The sequence below is a fragment of the Glandiceps talaboti genome, chromosome 9, assembly GCF_964340395.1.
Source record: "Glandiceps talaboti chromosome 9, keGlaTala1.1, whole genome shotgun sequence".
Lineage (NCBI taxonomy): Eukaryota > Metazoa > Hemichordata > Enteropneusta > Spengelidae > Glandiceps > Glandiceps talaboti.
Window position 1 is genome coordinate 25,423,080 of NC_135557.1, and position 12,034 is coordinate 25,435,113.

At 34.5% G+C, this 12,034-nt stretch overlaps 1 protein-coding gene across 1 annotated transcript; it reads left to right on the forward strand.

Annotated features, from left to right (window-relative positions):
• Window positions 1–2,360: 2,360 nt before the first annotated feature.
• Window positions 2,361–4,030, forward strand: LOC144440032 (uncharacterized). Its single transcript, XM_078129260.1, has 2 exons — window positions 2,361–2,910; window positions 3,825–4,030. Exons 1-2 carry the CDS (start codon window positions 2,361–2,363, stop codon window positions 4,028–4,030), a joined length of 756 nt encoding a protein of 251 aa, XP_077985386.1.
• Window positions 4,031–12,034: the final 8,004 nt, after the last annotated feature.

The following is a 12,034-nucleotide window of genomic DNA, read 5'->3' on the forward strand; positions in this document are numbered from 1 at the left end:
GCTGGTTCAACTCTTAATCATTGTACAGGTATTGTATGTACTGGGTAATGTAGAAATGTGAGGAACGCTGGTTCAACTCTATTTGAATACTAAAGAGGTGACGCACGTTTTTCATCGTCAGTCGAAAGTGAAAGAAATCCAATCACCAAGAATTGCATGTATTTGCACGTCATTTTCCGAACTGAACTTGGGGTTCAGATCATATGTATAAATATTTAAGAAACAGGCATAATAGAATAGTAAGCTTAAACTTGAAAATGAAATAATCCCAGGATCTACCGACATTTTATGTCACTGTATTTACAAGCAATCTTATTGGGGGGGGGGGCGTTAAGTAGGTACGGATTTTATGTAAATGATACACAGGTCCCGGTTCACTTTAAAATGACAGAATTCAATGAGGCAATGCAAAGTCAGTATTTTATCATTTTGTTATTACATTACAGTATATTACTGATGTGGATATATCAGGACATACATGTAGCTGCGTTCTTTGCAAGCAACTATATTGTATTTGTTTGTAATACTTAAAATGTACCGAACAGCAATCACATCTCGGGTATTCTCGTACTTGTAGACATGAGAATTGACATGGGTGCCATTATTTCTGACAAGGTCGTCTAACTGTTTGATCCCGACGGTGGTTTTGTCGTTAATCAATATATTTACCTGTGTGTATGTATGCATAAATGTGAGAATATCACTGGTTGATGAGTACTTTGCTAACAAAAAGTTTACACTGTCTAGCTATATGTATCAAAACAGACCTTTTATATATATAGTACCTAGATTTATCACATATGTATCAGAGATTGCACTGGTGCGCGCGCAGACTAGTTGTATTTTCACTGCAGTGCAATACCGAAAACATTAGGTGAGTTCAGGCTAAAAATGGTATGCGATTCGTTAGCCAAAATGTCCACGTCGCTGTTTTGCCCACTACGACATGTACGAGAGCTTTGCACAGTACAGTGCCTGAGACTTGGACATTGTAGCTAACGGATCGCAAATCGTTTTTATCCTGAGCTGGTCCCTTATTGCATACCTGCATGCAAATGGTATGCAAATGAGAATGCAATCGTTAGCTACACACGAAATCGCGTGATCACCCTGTATGTATTTTTAAAATGATTTTTGGGGAATTTGCCGTTTCATATATGTAATAATAACATAGCCCCATGCCACACGAGTGCCAGTGTGGGTGCTCAGCGGTATTTCCATTCGTGTACGTGCTTGCAGTGTTTTCTGCTGCCCTTTCACGTGCTACGCTCGTGAAAGTACGGACGCAGAGAACACAAGTCATGTCAAGTGTCATGAGATTCTGTCAAATTATTTTAAACATTAGACTAGCAAGCTCTCTTACATCTAAAATAACAATGACCTATTGTGTTAGAATGTTGAGGTTAAATTAACATGACAGATACAGTTATGTAGATTTGTAAATCGATGCACTAGCGCCCTCACAAATCACTTGCTTGAACTGCATATTGAAGATGCCAGGGTATGCAAACACAACAAGGGCAAGTTCTTGCAAGACACGTATAATTTGATATCGTGTGATTTTTTTTTAAATTGTTTTTTAAAAGTAAAATCTCGTTTGTCAACGCTTCGTAACCCAACACAATAATACCGCAACGATATTTGACACGCCAATGTCGTCAAAATCTATCGGAATCCAGTACTTAGGCATACAGCCATTTTGTGTTTAAATGGACTCTCGAGTTCAGTATGTGACTAATAAAGGCATCCTATGCTAAACTTTAGTTAATCATATTATATTGAACGTACCCCCAGATGTTATGTTGTGAAAAACATTAATTCGGTTTTTCTCTCACATGTCAGTCAATGGTTAACTTCCATCCCCCCACACCACCACCACCCCCACCCCATTCCACCCCACCCCACCCCTTGCCCGGTTTACACCAAAGTCGTATGCTGTTGACAGGGTGTTTGAACGGTAACAAAGAAATCTCGTAATCGTGTTTTCTTGAATACATGAGGTCGCGCCGTTTCGTCCTTGACCAAAACGAAAGCTAAAGAATGACAATACGTATATTCTCAATACTATAATAGCCAATACAATAAGTTGAGTGGCGTAAGTGTCCAAATAAAACACATATCATTTCGGAGATTTGTTCTATTTTGGGAGATTGAGCACATGGGGAATTCCAACATAGTTGCTTCACGTCTTTTGTAGAATCATTATTCGCACAGATTTCGCTACCACATACATTGCGGTTTAAGTCAACAATTTTTACTTTAAACTTTCTTTATAACGTACTGCTGTACATGTTGGCTATTGCAGTCCTTCGTTACACTGTATAATTGGCTACAATATTGATTTAAACCTGGCGACAACGATGACAGACAGCGATCATTCGGACACCAACCGTTTTGATGAGAATGAAAATGAAGATGTGGGAGTCGATCAAGAAGACGAAGTTGCCAATAATGGTGTCATCAACCCTCATAACAAAGAATATGGACTAGTAGACGCGTATTTGTTAACTACAGCATTTGGTTGGATGGGCGCTCATCAGTTTTATCTCGGTCGCAAAAAATGGGGTCTGTTTTATTTGTTCACGTTTGGATGTTTCGGCGTCGGTTGGATTATTGATTTGATTCAGCTGCCTTGGTTGATCAAAGATGTTAAGACTGGAATTACTAAACGTAGACTTGCTGATGTTTATATCCTAGCGATACCACTGGGTATTTTAGGGGTTCACCATTACTACTTGGGACGCACCAGATGGGGAATACTCTACACCTTTTCTCTTGGTCTCTTCGGAATTGGATGGGTCGTAGACCTTGTACGGATGGAGTGGCTCGTCGGTAGCAGTGAAAATGACGACACAGATGATTATAGACTTGATGATGCGTACTTATTGGTAATCGTATTTGGATGGCTTGGTAAGAATCTTAACAAGCTAACTAACAGCCAATATAGACAATCAATAGTTCCTTGAGATGTATGTTTTCCTAGATTCTATTAATATAACTTACGTCCCAAGTGCCACCATGACAACTAAGGTAATCGGTCAAGGAGCAACCTATTGGCCACATGGATTATTTTGCACAATCACACCATGCAATAATGTTTGAATCACACTCATTTACCTTTGTCAAATTAATGATTAAAATGTACTCTCCCCACTCATCAGCCTTAGGGAGACAGTCTAGATCTTAGGGACACAGTCAAGATCTTAGGCTATTGTGTTCTCTTAAGAGAACCTTACAGTATTGTTTTGTACAAATGTTTTATTTCATCCTTCTATGAAACATACAGAGTTTTCAGTGTTAGATTTTTAAGCATTATGTACGTACTAGCAGATTGAATTTTCATGCCCCTTTTTGTACGAGTGGTTTTGAACACATATTTTGGACAACGTCGTTTCCACAAAGCACATGAATTGCGACCTGTTTCATATTAAGGTTGGTGGCGCTCTTGACAAACAAAGGGAAACCCCAGAAAGACAAATAGCTATGTTACCATGGCGACATCGGTTTGATATGCTCTTTCGTCTACCTAGAAATCATGCTAACAATAACAAAACATTGTATGCAATAATCATTTCGCGAACTTTAAGGATTTGGTGGTCCATAAAAATAGTTGTACTCTCCATTATTATAATTATATGCATGTAAATGAGCAATGCGCTATCAGTCGTAACTGTTGGATGTAAAGAGCTGGCGTTTTGAAATGTTTAGATACATTGTCTATTGCAATTATGTATTGGCAGGTTAAAAACTTGAGTGATTCGGTATTGAAATTGTGGAAGATATTATTTATTTCATATGAATGTATGGTAACTTTTATTTTCCAGGTTTTCATAATCATTACTTAGGAAGACCAGGATGGTGGTGTTTCTACATGTTCACCTTCGGTTTATTTGGTATCGGCTGGATTGTCGATATTGTTCGCATGCCATGGTTAGTAAAGCGTGCTAATGCTGGTGAAGTTAGGGATTTATGTTTGAGTGGCAACAAGTATAACCCGCGAAATGCTGACTGTTTGAAGTGTTGTTTCTGAACTCAAGCGGAGTGAAATACACTGTGACAAGAAGTTAGTATTTGAAGATTTAGAGTTCAAGCAATGCATTCATTAATAAAATGATTATTACCATGGAAACCGAGAGAGTGGAAAGAAAAAAGTCGTCTGATTTGAGGATATTCTTTTTAACATAACTGTGACACTTATTAGTCTATCTTCACTAACATTTATGAATCGTGTCTACTGCATCATTTTATTTGTGGTGATGTAACACCTTACCTACATTTACATTTCCTTCGCTACTGTTATTGTAGCAAATCACTGTCAAACCGATAACAAACTGCATTTTTCAGACCTCTCAATGGATTACAATTTTAGTAATAAATGTCTATCCAGACAATAAAATGTATCAATTTCAGTAATAAGTGTGTCTATCCAGACAATAATATGTAGCAATTTAGTAATAAATGTGTCTATCTAGACAATGATATGTAGCAATTTAGTAATAAATGTCTATCCAGACAATAAAATGTAGCAATTGTGGTAATAATTGTGTCTCTCTAGACAATGATATGTAGCAATTTAATAATAAATTCGTCTATCCAGACAAAGAAATGTATCAATGTATTACGGTTGTCTTTCTACATGTGTTACATGTATTAATATAAGTGGCTGTTCATTATGCAAACTTTTTACATTTTTAGTTTCATGTTTTTCAGGTGCATCAGTCTGTACAAAGACACTATAAAACATTCTTAATGTTTAACTTTGAATTAAAAAATAAGGTCATTTCAATATACCCTCGAACTGTCATAATATAAACATTGTATATGTACTTTTGAATACTTACTGTTTCTAGGTGAACATAATATTAACATTGCATATGTACTTTTTAACATTTACTGTATCTAGGTGAACATAATATTAACATTGTAATATGTGTACGTTTGAACATTTACTGTATATAGGCGAACATAATATTAACATTGTAATATGTGTACGTTTGAACATTTACTGTATATAGGCGAACATAACATTAACATTGTAATATGTGTACGTTTGAACATTTACTGTATCTAGGTGAACATAATATTAACATTGCATATGTACTTTTTAACATTTACTGTATCTAGGTGAACATAATATTAACATTGTAATATGTGTACGTTTGAACATTTACTGTATATAGGCGAACATAACATTAACATTGTAATATGTGTACGTTTGAACATTTACTGTATATAGGCGAACATAACATTAACATTGTAATATGTGTACGTTTGAACATTTACTGTATATAGGCGAACATACCATTAACATTGTAATATGTGTACGTTTGAACATTTACTGTATATCGGCGAACATAATATTAACATTGTAATATGTGTACTTTTTAACATTTACTGTATATAGGCGAACATAACATTAACATTGTAATATGTGTACGTTTGAACATTTACTGTATATAGGCGAACATAACATTAACATTGTAATATGTGTACTTTTTAACATTTACTGTATCTAGGCGAACATAACATTAACATTGTAATATGTGTACGTTTGAACATTTACTGTATATAGGCGAACATAACATTAACATTGTAATATGTGTACGTTTGAACATTTACTGTATCTAGGCGAACATAACATTAACATTGTAATATGTGTACGTTTGAACATTTACTGTATCTAGGTGAACATAATAATAATATTGTATATGTACTTTTTAACATTTACTGTATCTAGGCGAACATAACATTAACATTGTAATATGTGTACGTTTGAACATTTACTGTATATAGGCGAACATAACATTAACATTGTAATATGTGTACGTTTGAACATTTACTGTATCTAGGCGAACATAACATTAACATTGTAATATGTGTACGTTTGAACATTTACTGTATATAGGTGAACATAATAATAACAGTGTATATGTACGTTAGAACATTTACTGTATCTAGGTGAACATAATAATAACATTGTATATGTACTTTAGAACATTTACTGTATCTAGGTGAACATAATAATAACATTGTATATGTACGTTTGAACATTTACTGTATCTAGGTGAACATAATAATAATATTGTATATGTACTTTAGAACATTTACTGTATATAGGCGAACATAATAATAACATTGTATATGTACGTTTGAACATTTACTGTATCTAGGTGAACATAATAATAACATTGTATATGTACGTTTGAACATTTACTGTATCTAGGTGAACATAATAATAACATTGTATATGTACTTTTTAACATTTACTGTATATAGGTGAACATAATAATAACATTGTATATGTACGTTTGAACATTTACTGTATCTAGATGAATATAATAAACGAAAAAAATGACGTTCTTCCGATAACATGGCCTCAGAGAATATGTAGGTCGGGATTTTATTTCATTTTATCGTTTTAATTGTTTTTATTTTGAAAAATACTGCTTCTACCCATAACCAAACGAAATGTTCGTCTGTGACATTGTGATGAAATGTGTACAAGCGTCACTGGTAAATGAAAACTGACGTGACAAAGAATTTCTTATCTTTTTGTTTTAAAGGATTTTGAAAAAAAAGTTTAGCTTCGGCGGCTTGAACAAGGGTTGGTCGAGTTATCGGAAATATACCATTTTTTATTTTGCTTGAGTGAACCTGATTTGCTGATATCTTGTTATTTTAAACTAATTTTAAACTAATTTTAAACTAATTTTCAAGTCAAAGAGTAGCACAACACCGAAACGTAATATTTAAGCAACCCAAGAACGTAACATGAGAACAAGGTAAAAACCACCTGCCCATCGTGAATTAGTAACATGTCTTTTCAGAGCAATTTTATATTTATTTTTACTATTGATTTTTGGATGGTGCTAGCAAATTTCTCAGTATTAAGACTTTAGCACTGTATTGGGCGTATGTCCATCACTCTAAAGTAATGTGTTCAGTTCCTGAACACTTAATTGTAACAGATTTTGAACGCAGTATATGCGTTCAATATAAATATTAGAACGCATGTGTTCAGATTTAGAACAGTGTCTTTTTATTTTTGAACGCATAACATATGTTAAAAATCTTATAAACTAGAACACTGTTGACGCATCAGAACACTGTAACAGTTTTTTAACACAAAGTAAGTGTTCAGAACAAGCACATAGAACACATGCATTCTAGATCTGAACGCTAGTGTTTTATGGTTGGACACACACGAAGCTAAACTGAACACATTGGACGTGTCCGAAGCGTCAAAATCTTTAGAGTGATATGCAAACCTGTCATATTTGAGAAGGAGAAAGCTGTTTTAAGACAAAATGCAAACTTGTACACCATCTTAAAATCCATATACAAGAGACATTAAATAGTCAAGTCAAGTTAATTGAGGTGTTACAGTCAAGATCACTTGTTTTTTTTTCTAAAACAAACAGTCTGCTCAACATCATTATAACTTTGCCTTGGCCGTTTCTTCCTTTGATAACGTTGTTGCTTGTGACAGACTTGGAGACTGGGCATTTATTTAAATGAGTCTATAGTAACTTGCATAATTGTATTAAACTGCGACATTATTTCACTAGAATAACAATCAATTGTGGTTACCAGACTCAACACTTTCAATGCCTGAAATTTATTGTATTATCTCAGACATCTAACACAATGTCTGAGGCGTTATTCATCACACTATCTTCGTCACATAAACCACATCTATGAGTGTTACATTATAACACTGTACCTGTACCATACATAGCTATTATTGATACACGTTACAAATGTTTCAAATGACACATCCACTAAGCGGCAAAGTGAAAGGGTTATAAACAGACAGGTTGAGTAGATAGTATTTTATACGCAACATTAGTCGCAGTACTAGTGTACAATAATTCAACATCGTCTGAGTACGGATTGTGTCTCGTCAATCTGATCTGATTGTCAACAAATACAAACTTTGAGACAAACTAATTGTTTTTTGTACAAGAATAATGACAAGATGTGCTTCTCGCGTAAAGTGGCCGTGTAAATGGGAATGAATGCTTATTTTGGTAATTTAATTCAATAAAACAACTATATACTAGATTTCTTTAATTCAAAAAATGGGAAACGACATAGACGAAGTCTACGTTTATAGCTCAATAATTGCAGTGATAGTGTCGATCAGGTCTTTGTTATATGATGGAGGCTGATTTTATCATAAATGCATATCGTTATACTTAGGGGATCCAGAATGGTCATGTTCACAAACCCTACATCGTTAGACCTTTGTAAAATCAATTCGAAATTAGGTTGTAAACAATGTCGTTTTGCATACATACATACATACATACATACATACATACATACATACATACATACATACATACATACATACATGTATGTATGTATGTATGTATGTATGTATGTATGTATGTATGTATGTATGTATGTATCTTGTATGTATGTTTGTATGTATGTATGTATGTATGTATGTATGTATGTATGTATGTATGTATGCATTTACTTATGTATGTATGTATGTATGTATGTATGTGTGTATGTGTGTATGTATGTATGTATGTATGTATGTATGTATGTATGTATGTCTGTCTGTCTGTCTGTCTGTCTGTCTGTCTGTCTGAATACATGTACGTACACATTGGTACGAAGGCGTAATTAGATAATGCTTTGATGCTGCATTGCAATACTTGTGTGTCTCCCTGAGGCTTGCAAATATCTTACATGTTGAAACTCGTTACACCATAATTCCGTTCTCCCGGCTTCTCGATTACACAGTCTGATAAACTGGCCAAGGGGTAAAATGACGCTTCAAATTCCAGGTTCATTAGTCTTAAAAGGAAATTTGCCAAGGCGAGTATTTGTGCAGATTATAGTCCTATCATTCAGAAATGTTACTGACGTCCCATGGAACTGAATGCGTAATTGAGATGTATGTGGAAACAGATCAAATCCCACTTATTACCTGTATAAGGGTACCATTGGTACGTAAATAGTGAATGAAATAGTTGAAATGAAGATGGAACTGCTTCTTGTGTTCTCCTTAAATATCGAGCTTAGAAATGGAAAAAGTATCAATAAAACTCATTAGAAAATTTCGAGTTTAGGGCTGAACATTTTCCAATACCGTAGTCTGTGTTGAGTAGAGAGATGAGACAAAGGGCTGAACATCAACTTTCAAGTCATAAAGATTGTTATCCGTGCTATGCGCTACTAAAAGTGTATAGACATCCTCTGAACAAATTAGGGAGACTTTGACCCTACAGCACTGTGAATTCTAAATCAGTCTTTAATCTCTATGTTTATCTTAAGTTGTTTTTATCTGTTCTTTTTTATCTTGTATGCGCCAGGCAACCGATCTGAATAGTTGAAATCCAATGTTTTATTCATATAGCAATGAGGTATTTATATCTAATTGACTTTGAAACCACAGTGTTTACTAAGTTTACGTAAATTGACTATTTATAACAGTTAAATTGTATTGTTTGCATTTTAACAGCCACATTACAATGTACACTTTTATGCTAAGGGTTAATATTATGTAGCAGACATTAGCCAAGTTGTATCCATTCGAAAGCAAATACCGAATTTATCACCAGGACGAGTCAGAAAGTTTAGAATCACCATGGGTTTTTCCCTGATTGTTTTCTGAAGTAAAGCCTAAGACAGATATAAACGTTCTCCAAAATCTTCCCTCATGCAGTAGGCAATTCCTTATTACAACAATTTTGTTCACTACTCGCCGTCGACTTGTAGTGACAAGGCCCTTTATGTCACTCACATTTTCTTTTATCGGATGCTTAAAAATGCCAGGACTATATTGTCCTAGTGTGTACTATATTCCACCTGGCAGAAAAGATAGTAACGCTCCTAACAATATTGTGAGCAATGGATGCAATACTTGATGGTGATTACTAAAATGTGGATGATGTATTGAATTCATACACCTCAGTCGGTAGATGTTGATTGAGTTAAAATGAATGACAGTAAATGTACCATGAGATAGATCCAAACCTTAATGAGCTAGATGTCACAGATTAACTTAATGAAATACCCACTGATGGACTCAAGAGGAGGAACTGTCAACTCGGATTACTTTCGACTGAAAACACTGTTCTTCCACGTAAATTGTCCCATTTGCTATAAAAAAGAAAATAACATCTTAAGAAATAGTACGTATATACATCTTGGAAGTCTTTGTGTATATAGCTGTAGCCTTGTAAACGATAGTTAAAAATACTCCAAACAAACAAAGAGATAAAGAGTCTATAAGTGTATAAGTGTGCTAATCACGCCATTATGTAGTATTACCTATGTTGCCACAATATAGTGACAAATGTACAGATTCTGCACAATCTCAATCTACTTACATCTAGCCAAAGTGCATTCCTTTCGCCTTGCTTATTTTGCTCGCTTAAGATTATAGTGAGTATGCCCCCATCTCCTTTTGAAGAAGATTTATTCAAGTAACAAATGAGGATGTCATAAAGAAAGGACAGAGGACGTGAAAAAGGCAAACAAACAAAAACGATCATTTTCCGTGATCAGATTTTAAACCCTTAGTCCAAAGTTCAATGATATTGACCAGTATAGAAGCTTTACACAAAATCAAATTATTTATATTAATAATTTGCTTTAAAACTGTTTCTGCCTTAGAGATTCTAGTTGTGAGCATGACAGTGAATGATTTACAATTGTTGACGGCCATTTGTCGCTGCAGGTATTAGTTGTTGGCATGTGGCCATGGCAACCCTGTATTGATATATGACAGACTGGATTATATTGTAGATTTGTACCTTGACATAATCCAGCCTACTTATACCTATAAACCAAATAATGATGCTACTCCTGAAATTCTATAAATCGTCTGGGGATTTTGGGTTGTTGTTTTTGGGGGGTTCATTTGAATATTTTCATTTTTTTAAAAAACGTTTTCACATTACATCACATTACATTACATCACACCACATCACATCCCATCCCATCCCATCCCATCCCATCACAGTACATTACATTACATTACATTACATTACATCACATCACATCATATTACATCACATGACGATAACAAGGTGTACAGATGGAATACAGAAACACAGAACACAAACAAAAGAGGTGAAGGGATAAGTTGAATAAAGAAATTTTTACAAATCAGTGTCCAAAAGAACTAACTACTTTGATTCATATACATTAACATTGTTTAACCTTTTTGCAATAGCAAGTTCTACTGAAAAAATAAATCAAATAAATCGCTGTTAGGTTCACCAAAGATACAGTACACTTATGCTATCTTTTTGTCTGGTTCTTTTCTCCAAAAAAAAGTATTAGATCAAATGTTGAAAGTTTCATGATTAAAATACACCTAAATAAAAGTTATCCTTACTAAACTAACGAAAGAAGAACACGACTAGGCAAATCTCTACCATATGTGGTGAAAAAGACACACCATAATGAGCAAACCAACCACGTATCGTAACACACTATACCATACCAAAAACCTACCCGAACGCGGAGAGCGAAAAATAATTTAATTGATGGCACCTAACACTGCTACATATTATCATGCTAACATTGCTACATTTTGTCGTCTTGTTCGACAAATATCTCTGTTCGTAAGAGTTGTGCTGAGCCAGACAATGACATGTGGCATTGCTATAGTTGGTAAGATTATTAAAGAGAAAGACGATCCATTGTAGCACTGTTGGTAAGATTTGTAATGATATAGACAATACATTGTAGCACTATTGGTAGATATTTAATGGGCCAAAGGAAACATTGCTGCACTGTTCGTAGATTTTTGATGAACCAGAGGAAACATTGTTGCACTCTTTGTAGATTTTTAATGAACCAGAGGAAACATTGTTGCACTCTTTGAAGATTTTTAATGAGCCAGAGGAAACATTGTTGCACTGTTCGTAGATATTTAATGAACCAGAGGAAACATTGTTGCACTGTTCCTAGATTTTTAATGAGCCAGAGGAAACATTGTTGCACTGTTCGTAGATATTCAATGAGCCAGAGGAAACATTGTTGCACTGTTCGTAGATTTTTAATG

Coding starts and splice junctions, on each gene's coding strand:
- LOC144440032 (XM_078129260.1), top strand. CDS start 2,361: ATGACAGACAGCGATCATTCGGACACCAACCGTTTTGATGAGAATGAA. Junction 2,911..3,824: donor AATCGTATTTGGATGGCTTG/GTAAGAATCTTA, acceptor TTTATTTTCCAG/GTTTTCATAATCATTACTTA.